At 47.5% G+C, this 17,619-nt stretch overlaps 2 protein-coding genes across 3 annotated transcripts in view; one reads left to right on the top strand and one right to left on the bottom strand.

Moving 5' to 3' along the window:
- Positions 1-17,619, bottom strand: part of C7H2orf80 (chromosome 7 C2orf80 homolog) — a 175,278-nt gene that overhangs the window by 83,897 nt on the left and 73,762 nt on the right. The window lies entirely within an intron of this gene.
- SGO2 (shugoshin 2) overlaps positions 12,031-17,619 on the top strand; it is a 149,066-nt gene continuing 143,477 nt past the window's right edge. The window contains exon 1 of one of the 2 annotated variants that reach the window (XM_063932716.1): positions 12,031-12,141. In XM_063932716.1, coding sequence (XP_063788786.1) covers positions 12,126-12,141 — 16 coding nt within the window. In that variant the 5' untranslated portion in view covers positions 12,031-12,125. The remainder of the gene's footprint in view (positions 12,142-17,619) is intronic. The other variant, XM_063932715.1, reaches the window with a different exon arrangement.

Raw genomic sequence — 17,619 nt, 5'->3', positions numbered from 1 at the left:
CACATACAGAGGAGTCCAATACACGTGGACTCGGCTACCCCAAGGTTTCATAGATAGTCCAAGTATATTTTCTCAGGCTTTGCATGATTGTTTACAGTCTTTCCAACCAGACAGTGGATCAGTATTGATACAGTATGTGGACGATTTATTACTGTGTTCAGATTCACTGGAAGCATCTCTGAAGGATACGAAACAGCTCCTGTTTCATCTTTCAGACACAGGTCACAAGGTTTCCAAAGACAAGTTACAATTATGCCAAACTAAGGTAAAATATTTGGGACACTGTCTAACACAAGGACTGAGACACCTGACCGCTGATAGAATCCAAGCCATTAGAGACATGACACTGCCACAAACCCAGCAACAGATCAGGACGTTTTTAGGAATGTGTGGGTATTGCCGTAATTGGATCCCAGGGTTTTCCATATTGGCGTTACCTTTGCAGGAAATGGTCTCTTCAAACAAACCTGATCGGATTTCGCATACAGACGAATCCGAAACAGCATTTGAGAGACTCAAACAGTGCCTAACGCAGGCACCAGCACTAGGTATGCCAGACTATGGGAAACCCTTTGAACTATACGGAACAGAAAGTGCTGGGTGCGCAGCAGGTGTACTAACCCAAAAACACGGTGACGCCAGCAGGCCAGTCGCATACTACAGCGCCCAGCTAGACACGGTAGCGCGATCCCTCCCCACATGCTTGCGTAGCGTTGCGGCGATAGCATTGCTAGTGACGAAAAGCGAAGATGTCGTGCTAGGCCACAACCTCACAATCCATACACCACATGCGGTATCTGCCTTACTGAATTCTGCCCAAACCAGACACGTCTCATCTGCAAGGTTTACAAGATGGGAATTGGCATTAATGGCCCCAGTAAACATCACCATAAGGAGATGCAGCGCATTAAATCCTGCAACATTTCTCCCAGGTGTGCCTGGTCAGGCACAAAGGGTGGAAGGTGAGAGTGATGGGGAAGGAGGATTTAATGCAAAGGAAGATACACATGATTGTATGGAATATTTGACCCAAAATTTCACCGCAAGGCCTGACATCAGTGACAACCCACTGGAAGATGCAGAACTAACGTTCTACACGGACGGTAGTTGTCATAGACAGTCAGACTCGGGAGACTTGTGTACTGGATACGCAGTCGTAGATGACCAAGGCACCATAGAAGCGGAACCGCTAGGCCCACCTCACTCAGCCCAGGTTGCTGAACTGGTCGCCCTAACCAGAGCATGTGAATTGGCTAAGGGTAAGTCAGCCAATATCTACACCGATTCTAGATACGCCTTCGGGGTAGTACATGATTTCGGAGCGCTATGGCGTCTCAGAAATTTCATGACGGCAGCTGGTACACCAATAGCGCATGCAGCGTATATAAAAAGGCTTCTAACAGCGATACAGGAACCCGACAGAGTGGCTGTTATCAAATGTAAAGCACATACATATAGCCAAGACCCAGTATCCCTTGGTAACAGCCGAGCAGACGAAGCCGCAAAGCTTGCAGCTGCTACCCCCATACAGACAGACACCACACAACTGATGGTATTTAATACCATCAACACACAAAAGTTGTGTGAGATGCAGAATTTGTGTTCCACACAGGAAAGAGCAGTCTGGAAGGCAAAGGGATATGGCCAGGAGTCCTCAGGGCTCTGGACGGATGGACATGGTAAACCAGTGGCCCCCAGGGCATACCTTCCATGTCTGGCTGAAGCAGCTCACGGGCTGACTCATCTAGGCAAGGAGGGGATGTGCAAATTGGTAAGAGCATACTGGTGCGCCCCAGGATTCTCCTCTCATGCGAGTAAAAGAGCAATGTCATGCCTTACCTGTCTGAGAAAGAATATTGGAAAAGCAATACCTACAGAACCATCCCATATCCCACCTGCCGGCGGCCCTTTCCAGGTAATACAAATTGACTTCATTCAATTACCCCCATGTCGAAATTTGAAATATGTACTTGTTTGTATAGATGTTTTCTCGAATTGGGTCGAAGCTTTCCCAGCAGCTACAAATACCGCTATGTTTACCGCTAAGAAAATTGTGCAGGAATTTGTATGTAGATATGGTATCCCTAGAATCATTGAAAGTGATAGGGGTACCCATTTTACAGGTGATGTCTTTCAAGGAATGTGTAAGTTGATGGGAATTGATAGCAAGCTGCACACTCCGTACCGTCCACAGGCGAGCGCGAAGGTCGAAAGAGTGAACAGCACTATTAAAAATAAATTGAGTAAAGTAATGACAGAGACAGGATTGACGTGGCCAGAAGCTTTACCCATTGTTTTGTATAGCATCAGAACCACTCCCAGGTCCCCTCTAAATCTGTCTCCTTTTGAAATCTTGTTTGGTCGACAACCGCATGTCATGATTAACCCTCAGGATGATTTGAAATGTAACAATGAAGTAACTGTAAAGTACTTGATTAACATGAGTAAGCAGTTGAGGAATCAAAATGATAATCTGAAGTTGGTGATTCCTGATTTACCAGATAGTAATTGTCATGACATTGAACCTGGGGATTATGTAATTATACGAAATTTTCTACGCTCAGGTTGTCTTATTGATAGATGGGAAGGACCATACCAGGTCTTATTGACTAGCACCACAGCATTGAAGGTGGCTGAGAGAGAGACTTGGGTCCATTCATCCCACTGCAAAAAGGTTGCTGATCCAGAGAAGTCCCGCGATAAGGAACAGACGGTAGAGGTTGTATCACTGGAGTGTCTGTTCCAGGAGGACTGAGGCGGCACCTGAGCCTTGAAGACCGAAAGCAGTTGTCGACTCCCTTCTCCCTTTTATTGTTTTCCTCCACTTCCCATCCCCTCTTCCTTGAAATTTCTTTTTTCCCCCTTCTCATTCTTCTCTATTTCCTCCTCAAAGATGGACTTGCCCCAAGAGACTGTGATCCGGATTTTGATGTTAACCATGATGTTGACCAGAGCAGTCTGTTCCGGCGAGAGTACCATAGAGGTCGAGAGAGGTTCTGGAATGGGTTCCGATTATGATGATGGAGGCGTAGTTTTCCAAGATCAACCAAACCAACAAGCAAAGGCGAGTATCAGAAAACGATCCGATAGAAGAAATTGTGATGGATTGTTAGCTGAAGAAAATTGTATCTGTAGGCTCTGTGATAATCTGGTTGAAGATGGATGCATAAAGAAATGCCAATCTAGTTTTAATATCCATATAGACCGGCATCCATTGAGTGACTATCACTCTTTAGTGGGTAACGTGTTAAACCAAACAGATTGTTGGGTATGCTCTCAAGTACCTCAGGGTCATAGCAAATCAGGGCTAGTACCATTTCCTTTAACGTTAGGGGAGGTACTTGAGCTAAGTGGTGGGAGACCGGTGGACCGGAGGTTTAATATCTCCAGCCCTCCTAGTTTGAAGCTCCACCAATACCATGTGGATAGGTCCCTCTTATGTTTCAATATCTCCAATCCCAGAAAACCGGGAAATTGGGAAGTGTCATGGAGCAACCTTACCATGACCTTTTCACACAGAGCAGATAGAATGCCTACAGATACAGAGCTGGTACGCCACATAGCCAGTAGAGGAAAATCTTTTCGGTATCGATATACCTTAGGAAATAGGATTACTAGAGTTGGAGAGGTATCACCAGGATACTGTGCACATATCGTACAAACTGATACGTGCATTAAGCAGATGGAAGAATTAGGGTCAGGAGATTTCACCTGGAAGGTTTGTAACATGGTCATGTCCTTCTCCGTCCCATATGTTCTCCCCGATGACGCATATTTCATATGCGGGAGAAAGGCGTACAAGTGGCTTGCCCCAAACTCTGAAGGATTGTGTTATATTGGAAAAGTATTGCCTGAAGTGATGACTGTAACACATGACAAAATGAAGGACATACACCGTGGTGCCCAAGCTCCTTATACTCACACTCATTACGAGCACCGAGTTAAAAGACAACTGTCAGAAAGGTTAGAGCATCCGGCCTCCGATCTTATCCATGAATCCACCGGGATTCAGGTTCTGGTAGCGTTAGATTTCACTCGTACCGCTCGAGGAGTGATGAATTATAGATACATTTCCGCACTCGCCAATTTGTTAGATAATATCACTGAAATGTATGATGACACGTTTAGATACACTGGAAGAGAACTTCAAGCTTATAAAACAGAACTAGTTCAGCATAGGATGGTTCTTAATTATCTTACAGCAGTAACAGGCGGATATTGTGTTACATTGGCAACACAGTACGGCATAAAGTGTTGCACGTATATCACGAATAGCACCGAGGATCCGGTAGAGGTCATAGACCAAAAGATGGACGATATTCTCCAATTGAAGTGGGAATTTCGTCGAAAACACAATCTCACCCTTGCTGCTGTAGGTAATGAGCTGACTGGTTGGGTGTCATGGTTGAACCCGCGAAATTGGTTCTCCGGTTTGGGAGACTGGGCTCAAGGAGTCATAATGGATGTTGGAAAGTTTCTACTATGTATCTTGGGTGTCGTTATATCGATTGGATTGATATTTAGATGCGGGCAGGCTTTAATGAGGTGCAAACAAAGTACAAGAGTGATGAGCTTGAGGAGCGAGGAAACTGAAATTAACCTGGATTTGATTTATGACCCAATGATAGAAACCAGAATGTGATGAAAATGCGATTATACGGTCCGTTTCTTTCACCTGTTTTTCTGCTTTTCTCCAAGATACAAAGACCCCCTTGGACGAGGAAGTTGACGAGACGCTATACAGACAACAGACAAGCACCAAAGATGAAGTTTTGACCACTTGAGAAATGGACACTTGATGAACTTTGCCATGGATCCCCAGTTTCCCTAGTACTTTTAAACTCACGCTAGCCCAACATTTTTTGTAAATCTGATGGCTCAGACAAAGCTATTTGCTCATGCCCAAGGAGCAATACAGCGCAAAGAAGACGACTCTCAACAGATACCGAACACAACTTCGACGACAGATGTACATTTCCCTGACATAGAATATCATTGCATTTTCCATAAGTGTTCTTTATCTTCATCTCTACAACCCTCAGGTAATGACACACATAGACGATAGGGAATACAGGCACAGATATCAGCAACCACATACCTCCCCCATTCATGTATCATCAACTAAAATGTGCTCCCCATTTTGTTCAAAATCCGAAAAGAGCTCGGTAAAGTTTGACAGCCCATCCACAGACCTGTACCACAGGATAAGAAGGAATTCAAATGTATACTTCGCAATACCTCGAAGCTTGATTTACAACACGTACGGCACGATGATACATGACCCTCCAAACATGGACTCATACACACATGCTTCTACTTTCTCACTAGGTCATACCCTCTTCACACCTACTCCTCTCTTCTTCCTTACCCCACCATGGAAATCAATTAACCCCTGACTTGCATTTTTCTCCTTAAATGTTTTGTGGCAGTTATTATTGACTGCCAAAGGGTGGACTGTCAAAGTCAGAAAAATGTCTCTATGCACGTTGCCATATTTGCACCGCACACTGGTCCGTGCTGCGCATGCGTACGCTCTCCCGTGAAGGCGCATACCCGCAATAGCGTGCACTCGCAGGCGCGGTATGCGTATTTACGGTAGAGTTTATGTAGTCGTAGCGTGCGACTCATTCGTTACATATTTTCACAATTAATGTAGTTTATAGATCATGATCCCTTTGATAGTTTCTGAAAGTTTGGTTAATATAGAAGGTCCCTGAGCTAAGGAATCCCCCTTTGTATCGTACGAAGGGTCTAACAGGAATCATACAGCAGTGTTTGGTACCCATCGGAAGAGTATTTAATTAGCAATATTCCGGTGTTGGTTTGGAGCGTATTAATCGCTCGTGCGAATAGTTATGGACATAAGAAGTTTATGTCCATCTCTATTATTTACTCATACTCAGGTATGCGGCGGGAAACTTAGTTCCCCACCCACCTGAGCTGTTTGAAATCGTCACAGCCCACCTGTATGAATCAACCTATGACCTTTTGTTGTGATACAGGGTCGAATTCCTTCATCCAATGGACAATGGGATTGTAGGGACTATGAGATTGCATTGTGTGTGGGGCATAAATAGGCAGGCCGACCACATCCAGCTCTCACTCTTCAACGGTTCTCATTGCTGAAAATCGGGTGCTGGATGTCCAGGCGCATGCGATCGTTTACCCTTGTGCGTAAGTTTCTCTCCGTTATGATTGTCTTTCTGTGAGCCAATTTCTCTCATCTCTCTCCGTCTCTCTCTCTCTCTTTCCCTTCTCTCTCTCTCTCGTATCTCCCCTAGACTAGTATTGTATTGTATTAGATAGTATTGTATTTTGGTTAGGAAGTCTTTGTTATATTGTAGTGTATCATTTGTACTGTTATCCCCTTTTTACAAGTATACTAGATATAATACAGTTAATAGGCTTTGGAACCTAAACCAGTATCTGTGTATTTTCTATAGTGTTAAGTGTTCACTTGAGCGTCGGTGACGCTCAAGCAGCTTTGTAGTTAGTCAGGTTACACAAGGTTGCACTTACACCCTGTATTCACATTAAGGTATTCCGTGTATTTCATTGGTATAAGGTTTAGACATAAAGGTATAGCGTTGTGAGCGTCTGCGCCGCTGGTGATCTCCTCGTGGTCTCGAGCGTCCGCTACGCCATAGCGAATCATTACTCTAGTCATAGCCAATAACGTGTCCTGTGATCGCTGGGCCGTGAGCGAACGTGACGCTTGAGCGTCTCGCCTACGGCTGAGCGATCGTTACGCAACTAGCGTACCATTACGGTACTTCTTAAGTAAACAGCGTACAGTGTTCTTAGCTTCATAAAGGGTTGTTTATACGACAAGGGAATTTAACATTGTCAGTGGGGGTCCAAACCAACCCATCATTTCAGTCACAGTCGTGTGGCAGACCCTGTCACTGAAATGATGGGTTGGTTAAAGTGTGCATGTCCTGTTTATACAACATAAGGGTGGGTGGGAGGGCCCAAGGACAATTCCATCTTGCACCTCTTTTTTCTTTAATTTTTCTTTGCGTCATGTGCTGTTTGGGGAGTATTTTTTTGAAGGGCCATCCTGCGTGACACTGCAGTGCCACTCCTAGATGGGCCAGGTGTTTGTGTCGGCCACTAGGGTCGCTTACCTTACTCACACAGCTACCTCATTGCGCCTCTTTTTTTCTTTGCGTCATGTGCTGTTTGGGGAGTGTTTTTTTGAAGGGCCATCCTGCGTGACACTGCAGTGCCACTCCTAGATGGGCCAGGTGTTTGTGTCGGCCACTAGGGTCGCTTACCTTACTCACACAGCTACCTCATTGCGCCTCTTTTTTTCTTTGCGTCATGTGCTGTTTGGGGAGTGTTTTTTTGAAGGGCCATCCTGCGTGACACTGCAGTGCCACTCCTAGATGGGCCAGGTGTTTGTGTCGGCCACTAGGGTCGCTTAGCTTACTCACACAGCGACCTCATTGCGCCTCTTTTTTTCTTTGCGTCATGTGCTGTTTGGGGAGTGTTTTTTGGAAGGGCCATCCTGCGTGACACTGCAGTGCCACTCCTAGATGGGCCAGGTGTTTGTGTCGGCCACTAGGGTCGCTTATCTTACTCACACAGCTACCTCATTGCGCCTTTTTTTTTCTTTGCGTCATGTGCTGTTTGGGGAGTGTTTTTTGGAAGGGCCATCCTGCGTGACACTGCAGTGCCACTCCTAGATGGGCCAGGTGTTTGTGTCGGCCACTAGGGTCGCTTATCTTACTCACACAGCTACCTCATTGCGCCTCTTTTTTTCTTTGCGTCATGTGCTGTTTGGGGAGTGTTTTTTGGAAGGGCCATCCTGCGTGACACTGCAGTGCCACTCCTAGATGGGCCAGGTGTTTGTGTCGGCCACTAGGGTCGCTTAGCTTACTCACACAGCTACCTCATTGCGCCTCTTTTTTTCTTTGCGTCATCTGCTGTTTGGGGAGTGTTTTTTGGAAGGGCCATCCTGCGTGACACTGCAGTGCCACTCCTAGATGGGCCAGGTGTTTGTGTCGGCCACTAGGGTCGCTTAGCTTACTCACACAGCTACCTCATTGCGCCTCTTTTTTTCTTTGCGTCATGTGCTGTTTGGGGAGTGTTTTTTGGAAGGGCCATCCTGCGTGACACTGCAGTGCCACTCCTAGATGGGCCAGGTGTTTGTGTCGGCCACTAGGGTCGCTTAGCTTACTCACACAGCTACCTCATTGCGCCTCTTTTTTTCTTTGCGTCATGTGCTGTTTGGGGAGTGTTTTTTTTGGAAGGGCCATCCTGCGTGACACTGCAGTGCCACTCCTAGATGGGCCAGGTGTTTGTGTCGGCCACTAGGGTCGCTTAGCTTAGTCATCCAGCGACCTCGGTGCAAATTTTAGGACTAAAAATAATATTGTGAGGTGTGAGGTGTTCAGAATAGACTGAAAATTAGTGGAAATTATGGTTTTTGAGGTTAATAATACTTTGGGATCAAAATGACCCCCAAATTCTATGATTTAAGCTGTTTTTTAGTGTTTTTTGAAAAAAACACCCGAATCCAAAACACACCCGAATCCGACAAAAAAAATTCGGTGAGGTTTTGCCAAAACGCGGTCGAACCCAAAACACGGCCGCGGAACCGAACCCAAAACCAAAACACAAAACCCGAAAAATTTCAAGTGCACATCTCTAGATGTAAAGTCACTGGGTGTGAGATCAGGCGAAACGGGGGGATGGGGCAAAATTTCATAGCCACACCTTTCAGCTTCCACAGCGGATGGTTGGGCGGAATGTGCGTGTGCCTTTTTGGGACGGGAGGAGGAGGAATGTTTCCACTCCTTGCTCATTTCTTTGGACTCAAGATCTTACAGGTAGACCCAACATTCATCCATAGGGGTCTATTCAATGCATGTCGGATCCTCTCCGGTGGAGAGGATCCGACAATGCAGTATTCAATTTGGGGGCAAATCTGACTAGTTTTGCCCCGTTTTCAACGATGCCAATCCGTCTTTTTTTAAAGTCGGATTGACATTGTCGAAAACGGGACTAAAACCTGTCAGATTTGGCCGCAAATCCGACAAAACATGTGTATCCGCGGCTAATCCACCGATCTACATGTTTTCCGACAGGTCGGAGAAACGGCAGCCACATTGGGTAGGTCGATTCATGATTTGACCTACAAAAGTCGGAAACTGCCGTCTTTCAGATTAGATGGCACTTCCGACTTCAATTCAATAGACCCAATAGTCATGAGACGTGCAAAGAAATTCTCTTCATCCTGCTACAACAGAGCCAACATCCGCTGAGAAAGTTCTCATCGAGTTTGCTCGTGAAGTGGGGTCAGCAAGCGGGGAACCCATCGTGATGACACTTTAGACATGTGTAATCTACTACACACTTCCATAACTAAGACCAACTTCTTTCATGATTACCTCAATGGTTAGTCTTCTGTCCTCGAGGACAATAGCCTCCACTTTCTTCACCGTGTCAAGATGATCGATGGTTGAGGGTCTCCGGGATCGAGGCTCATCTGAGAGGGACATGTGTCGAGTTTTAAAGTTCCTTTTCCACCTCACAACAGTGTTATATGAGGGACTTTCATCACCATAAACAGCCCATCATTTCATCATGGATTTGACGGGCGCTGTCACCCTTCCAGTCGAGGAACTTAATAATGCTGCAGACTTCAGTTCTGTCTAACACGCAGGTGTCTGACATCTTCTAGCTCCAGAAATTAAACAAGTTGACATAAGCAGCTGTAATTTACAACATCGTGCAAATGAGGATCAATGCTTGCGTTGCTCAAATTACATCCGGATATCTCAATAATTTCATGGTAATAATTAAAACATTATAATACCCATTGTTGATGTAGTGTATGCTGTATGTGGATGGTGGAAGTTGTTATACAGGAATTGTTTGTTATGCAGAAAGTACCTCTGCAGCCATTGGCCCTCATTCCGAGTTGTTCGCTAGCTAGCTGCTTTTAGCAGCATTGCACACGCTAAGCCGCCGCCCTCTGGGAGTGAATTTTAGCTTTGCAGAATTGCGAACGAAAGATTAGCAGAATTGCGAATAGAAATTTCTTAGCAGTTTCTGAGTAGCTCGAGACTTACTCCTACACTGCGATCAGTTCAGTCAGTTTCGTTCCTGGTTTGACGTCACAAACACACCCAGCGTTCGCCCAGCCACTCCCCCATTTCTCCAGACACTCCCGCGTTTTTCCCTGACACGCCTGCGTTTTTTTCGCACACTCCCAGAAAACGGTCAGTTTCCACCCAGAAACACCCACTTCCTGTCAATCACACTACGATCAGCAGAACGATGAAAAAACCTTGTTATGCCATGAGTACAAAAACAAACTTTTGTGCAAATTTACTTGGCGCAGGCGCACTGCGAACATTGCGCATACGCAGTTTGTGACTAATCGCTCCGTAGCGGAAAAAAATAACGAGCGAACAACTCGGAATGAGGACCATTGTTCAGTATGACTTGCAGCTAGTAAAGTCACAATTCTGCAGCTCTCCAGAGTCCTGTGGCATACCTCCCAACATTTTAAATCCAGGGAGAGGGACACCTGCGCGCACACCAGTCCGAAAAGGACTAACCATTGAGGTAATCATGAAAGAAGTTGGTCTTAGTTATGGAAGTGTGTAGTAGATTACACATGAGCAACTGCACACGTCTAAAGTGTCATCACGATGGGTTCCCCGCTTGCTGACCCCACTTCACGAGCAAACTCGATGTGAACTTTCTCAGTGGATGTTGACTCTGTTGGAGCAGGATGAAGAGAATTTATTTGCACGTCTCATGACTATTGGGTCTATTGAATTGAAGTCAGAAGTGCCATCTAGTCGGAAAGACGTCAGTTTCTGACTTTTGTAGGTCAAATCATGATTTGACCTATCCAATGTGGCTGACGTTTTAGCGACTTGTCGGAAAACATGTAGATTGGTGGATTAGCCGCGGATCCACATGTTTTGACGGATTTGCGGCCAAATCTGACAGGTTTTTGTCACGTTTTCGACAATGTCAATCCGACTTTAAAAAATGCCTATGATAAAGGGGGCATGGCCACGTGGGAGGGCCCGCGATGGCAAGTCACGGCCCCATTTTTGTCACTGAGGGGGCGTGCCCAGCGCTATGTGAGCTGCTTGCATGCCCAGTCTCCCCTTGTCTCCACTGAATAGACGCTTTGCGCATGCACACAGCGGCTATTCTCCGCTGAGTGACAGGAGCCTCCTAACTGCCCCCCCTCCCAACTCCACCGCGGGACACTGCGGCCCGCAGGTGGGACAGCAGGACAGTCCCCCCAAAAAACGTGACTGTCCCGCAAAAATCGGGACAGTTGGGAGGTATGCTGTGGCGATTTGCACAAATATTACTTTATAGCGGCAGTGCCCCTGCGTCACATTGGCAGTAACTGGTATACCCCCATTTAGAATCAGTTTCCAATAAGCATAACTCAGCTACATACTGCCCACTAGCAGCCTGTCACTTTTATCCTGAGTAATACATGTTAAATGATTGTTGAGTCGCTATATATACTTTTTTTCCCCCTATATCACAGCAATTCAGTAAAAAAAACAAAAAAAAAACCACAATATATTTATACCCCATGTCTCTGTCAGAGCGTTATCTGCGTCACCAGCTGCGTCAGTGAACTTTTTGGGTCATTTTTATTTCATGAAGCAATTTTTCATTTGTAACAGTACAACATTTTTAGTTAGTTTATATCATACATTAACCATGATTTACACAAAGCAGCTTAGAGCCTTAGACGGGTTGAAAGTGCAGCGGTCATTAGGAAACAAGAACGACGAATTAAAGCGGAGTCTGAATCATATTTTTTCTGAATAAGGCAAAAAATCTTTAAACAGAACAAACTATGGATAATTATATTATAGCCCTATCCAGTGTTGTGCCCGCAGTCGCGCTCCTTCTGGACGTTTTTTGTTTTTTTTGCCCATAACAAACATGGCGGCTCAGGCTGTTACTGGCCGAGACGCCGGCCGCGCCGTTAGCTGTGAGGGAAACCACGCCCAGAGCCCTGATTTGGTGCCGCTCGGAGCAGTTATTGCGCATGCGCCGTCGGCGGCTTTGCTGTGCTCGAGATTTGAATTTGTGCTGGAGCCGGAAGTAACGGCAACGGCGGCTGCTGTATGGGCTGCGGGAGAGGTATGGAGGGGACCCGGGCCCCGGGGGGAGGAGGAGGGCCCTGTATGTAACCTGTGTCACGTGGTGTGGGGGCCTATATCATGCTATGTACAGTATATAGGTGCTGTCCCTATTCTCCTATGGGGTACAGATGCCTGCTAGGGCTGTGTATGGGAGGGGGCACTGGCACCTGATGGCAGCCCCCCTGCTTCCTGAACATGGGGTACACCTACCTAACCCATGGGACCTGGGATATAGCATAAACTTGTACTATACCCCATGTTCTGCACCTCAGCCTACAGGTATTATTGTGGATCTGGGGTTTGTTTAGGGGGCGAGCTGCCGTTGCAATGGCGTGGGCACCCCTATTTTTATCAATTGCGCTCCGATATTACGCAACGCTTTACATGAGGGAACCTATGAACTCCACACGTATATGGGCCATGGTGAGAGTGGCAATATCCAATAAAGTTCATATTCTACCGTTGTCTCTTCCAGAGACCATAGTTATTACATTTAGAATATGGCGCCTATCGCGAGCAGTTGGGGGGGGGGCAGCGGATTCTTCCGGCAGGCAGCCGGGAGGCCAGCCGCAAAGCGGTCCTATGTAATTCCTAGCGAAGTTGAAGAGAGGGTGCGCCCAAGACCCATGTATTTTTCTGTACGCAGCTCTGTGGTAAGTGCGTCGTATAGCCGCACTTACGTCGCTAGGGCGTACCCCGTAGAGCGAATGTATATTTAAGCTGGAAACACTATAGTAATGTGGGCCCAATATGTAATTTCTGGGCGGATCAGAACGGCACATCGTCCGGGTCGTTCAGTGCGTACGGCCAATCTGCGCCCTCCGGCGCTTGGCATGCGGTATCATCCGGTTGGCCGTGCTTCATGGCCAACCGGATGATACTGCATGTGGCGCCGCGCAGTGTGGTGAAGCACGGAACGAGGGAGCGTTCCGTACTTCATTACATCGTTCTGATGTGTACGCCGGATACGATATGTTGGCCGCTATATTGTCTGGGTAGTGGGTACACATCGCTCTGGTGTGTTCCCGGCGGGATCAGTATGAGATCCTGGCATTCCAATTGCCGACGCCGGGGTCACGCTGATTTAAAAAGCACCCGTTCTGGATGCCGGTGTTGGCATTGTGTAGTGTCAGGATCCTGACTGCTTCCCTACCCGGCCTTAGCGTGGATCCGGCCTTTTCCTATTTCTCTAACGTCCTAAGTGGATGCTGGGGACTCCGTAAGGGCCATGGGGAATAGCGGCTCCGCAGGAGACTGGGCACATCTAAAGAAAGCTTTAGGACTATCTGGTGTGCACTGGCTCCTCCCCCTATGACCCTCCTCCAAGCCTCAGTTAGATCTCTGTGCCCGAACGAGAAGGGTGCACACTAGGGGCTCTCCTGAGCTTCTTAGTGAAAGTTTTAGTTTAGGTTTTTTATTTTCAGTGAGACCTGCTGGCAACAGGCTCACTGCATCGAGGGACTAAGGGGAGAAGAAGCGAACTCACCTGCGTGCAGAGTGGATTGGGCTTCTTAGGCTACTGGACATTAGCTCCAGAGGGACGATCACAGGCCCAGCCTGGATGGGTCCCAGAGCCGCGCCGCCGGCCCCCTTACAGAGCCAGAAGGCAGAAGAGGTCCGGAAAATCGGCGGCAGAAGACGTCCTGTCTTCAACAAGGTAGCGCACAGCACTGCAGCTGTGCGCCATTGCTCTCAGCACACTTCACACTCCGGTCACTGAGGGTGCAGGGCGCTGGGGGGGAGCGCCCTGAGACGCAATAATAAACACCTTGGATGGCAAAAGAATGCATCACATATAGCTCCTGGGCTATATGGATGCATTTAACCCCTGCCAAAATACAAAAAAAAAACGGGAGATAAGGCCGCCGATAAGGGGGCGGAGCCTATCTCCTCAGCACACTGGCGCCATTTTCCCTCACAGCTCCGTTGGAGGGAAGCTCCCTGTCTCTCCCCTGCAGTCACTACACTACAGAAAGGGTTAAAAAAGAGAGGGGGGCACAAATTAGGCGCAGTATTAAAGATACAGCAGCTATAATGGGAAAAACACTTATATAAGGTTATCCCTGTATATATATATATATAGCGCTCTGGTGTGTTCTGGCAAACTCTCCCTCTGTCTCCCCAAAGGGCTAGTGGGGTCCTGTCCTCTATCAGAGCATTCCCTGTGTGTGTGCTGTATGTCGGTACGTTTGTGTTGACATGTATGAGGAGAAAAATGATGTGGAGACGGAGCAGATTGCCTGTAATAGTGATGTCACCCCCTAGGGGGTCGACACCTGAGTGGATGAACTGTTGGAAGGAATACGTGACAGTGTCAGCTCTGTATAAAAGACAGTGGTTGACATGAGACAGCCGGCTACTCAGCTTGTGCCTGTCCAGACGTCTCATAGGCCGTCAGGGGCTCAAAAGCGCCCGTTACCTCAGATGGCAGATATAGACGCCGACACGGATACTGACTCCAGTGTCGACGGTGAAGAGACAAATGTGACTTCCAGTAGGGCCACACGTTACATGATTGAGGCAATGAAAAATGTTTTACACATTTCTGATAATACGAGTACCACCAAAAAGGGGTATTATGTTCGGTGAGGAAAAACTACCTGTAGTTTTCCTGAATCTTAGAAATTAAATGAGGTGTGTGATGATGCGTGGTTTTCCCCCGATAACAGCTGATAATTTCTAAAATGTTATTGGCATTATATCCTTTCCCGCCAGAGGTTAGGGTGCGTTGGGAAACACCCCCTAGGGGGGATAAAGCGCTCACACGCTTGTAAGGGCTCTACCCTCTCCTGAGATGGCCGCCCTTAAGGATCCTGCGGATAGAAAGCAGGAGGGTATCCTAAAATGTATTTACACACATACTGGTGTTATACTGCGACCAGCAATCGCCTCAGCCTGGATGTGCAGTGCTGGGTTGGCGTGGTCGGATTCCCTGACTGAAAATATTGATACCCTAGATAGGGACAGTATATTTTTGCCTATAGAGCATTTAAAAGATGCATTTCTATATATGCGTGATGCACAGCGGAATATTTGCCGACTGGCATCAAGTCTAAGTGCGTTGTCCATTTCTACCAGTAGAGGGTTATGGACACGTCAGTGGTCAGGTGATGCGTATTCTAAACGGCATTTGGAAGTATTGCCTTATTAAAGGGAGGAGTTATTTGGGGTCGGTCTTTCAGACCTGGTGGCCACGGCAACAGCTGGGAAATCCACGTTTGTACCCCAGGTCGCCTTTCAACATAAGAAGACGCCGTATTATCAGGCGCAGTCTTTTCGTGGACAAGCGGGCAAAAGATTCCTCATTTCTGCCCCGTGACAGAGGGAGAGGAAAAAGGCTGCAGAAATCAGCCAGTTCCCAGGAACAGAAACCCTCTCCCGCCTCTGCCAAGCCCTCAGTATGACGCTGGGGCTTTACAAGCAGAATCAGGCACGGTGGGGGGCCCGTCTCAATGAATTTCAGCGCGCAGTGGGCTCACTCGCAAGTAGACCCCTGGATCCTTCAGGTGATATCTCAGGGGTACAAATTAGAATTCGAGACGTCTCCCCCTCGCCGTTTCCTAAAGTCGGCTTTACCGATGTCTCCTTCTGACAGGGAGACAGTTTTGGAAGCCATTCACAAGCTGTATTCCCAGCAGGTGATAATCAAGGTACCCCTCCTGCAACAGGGAACGGGGTATTATTCCACACTGTTGTGGTACCGAAGCCGGACGGCTCGGTGAGACCGATTCTAAATCTAAAATATTTGAACACTTACATACAGAGGTTCAAATTCAAGATTGAGTCACTCAGAGCAGTGATTGCGAACCTGGAAGAAGGGGACTACATGATGTCTCGGGACATCAAGGATGCTTACCTTCATGTCAAAATTTACTCTTCTCACCAAGGGTACCTCAGGTTTATGGTACAGAACTGTCACTATCAGTTCAGACGCTGCCGTATGGATGGTCCACGGCACCCAGGGTCTTTACCAAGGTAATGGCCGAAATGATGATATTCCTTCGAAGGAAGGGAATTTTAGTTATCCCTTACTTGGACGTTTCCCTGATAAGGGTAAGATCCAGGGAACAGTTGGAGGTCAGTGTAGCACTATCTCAGGTAGTGTTGCGGCAGCACGATTGGATTCTCAATATTCCAAAATCGCAGCTGGTTCCGACGATTTGTCTTCTGTTCCTAGGGATGATCCTGGACACAGTCCAGAAAAAGGTGTTTCTCCCGGAGGAGAAAGCCAGGGAGTTATCCGAGCTAGTCAGGAACCTCCTAAAACCGAGCCAAGTCTCAGTGCATCAATGCACAAGGGTTCTGGGTAAAATGGTGGCTTCCTACCAAGCAATCCCATTCGGCAGATTCCACGCAAGAACTTTCCAGTGGGACCTGCTGGACAAATGGTCCGGGTCGCATCTTCAGATGCATCAGCGGATAACCCTGTCACCAAGGACAAGGGTGTCCCTCCTGTGGTGGTTGCAGAGTGCTCATCTTCTAGAGGGCCTCAGATTCGGCATTCAGGACCGGGTCCTGGTGACCACGGATTCTAGCCTGCGAGGCTGGGGAGCAGTCACACAGGGAAGGAATATCCAGGGCTTATGGTCAAGCCTGGAGATATCACTTCACATAAATATCCTGAAGCTAATGGACATTTACAATGCTCTAAGCTTAGCAAGACCTCTGCTTCAAGGTCAGCCGGTGTTGATCCAGTCGGACAACATCACGGCAGTCACCCACGTAAACAGACAGGGTGGCACAAGAAGCAGGAGGGCAATGGCAGAAGCTGCAAGGATTCTTCGCGGGGCGGAAAATCATGTGATAGCACTGTCAGCAGTATTCATTCCGGGAGTGGACAACTGGGAAGCAGACTTCCTCAGCACGACCTCCACCCGGGAGAGTGGGGACTTCACCCAGAAGTCTTCCACATAATTATAAACCGTTGGGAAAAACTCGACAGGTATTGCGCCAGGTCAAGGGACCAACAGGCAATAGCTGTAGACGCTCTGGTAACACCGTGGGTGTACCAGTCAGTGTATGTGTTCCCTCCTCTGCCTCTCATACCCAAGGTACTGAGATTGATAAGATGGAGAAGAGTAAGCACTATATTTGTGGCTCCGGATTGTCCAAGAAGGACTTGGTAACCGGAACTTCAAGAGATGCTCACGGAGGATCCGTGGCCTCTACCTCTAAGAAGGGACCTGCTCCAGCAAGGACCCTGTCTGTTCCAAGACTTACCGCCGCTGCGTTTGACAGCAGGGCGGTTGAACGCCGGATCCTGAAGAAAAAAAAGGCATTCCGGATGAAGTCATCCCTATCCTGATCAAAGCCAGGAAGGATGTAACCGCAAAACATTATCACCGCATTTGGCGACAATATGTTGCGTGGTGCGAGGCCAGTAAGGCCCGACTGAGGAAATTCAACTGGGTCGATTCCTACATTTCCTGCAAACAGGAGTGTCTATGGGCCTGTAATTGGGGTCCATTAAGGTTCA

The sequence above is a fragment of the Pseudophryne corroboree genome, chromosome 7 (assembly GCF_028390025.1).
Source record: "Pseudophryne corroboree isolate aPseCor3 chromosome 7, aPseCor3.hap2, whole genome shotgun sequence".
NCBI classification, from domain to species: domain Eukaryota; kingdom Metazoa; phylum Chordata; class Amphibia; order Anura; family Myobatrachidae; genus Pseudophryne; species Pseudophryne corroboree.
The sequence above is the reverse complement of the archived record's forward strand: the minus strand, read 5'-3'. Positions and strand labels throughout refer to the sequence as shown.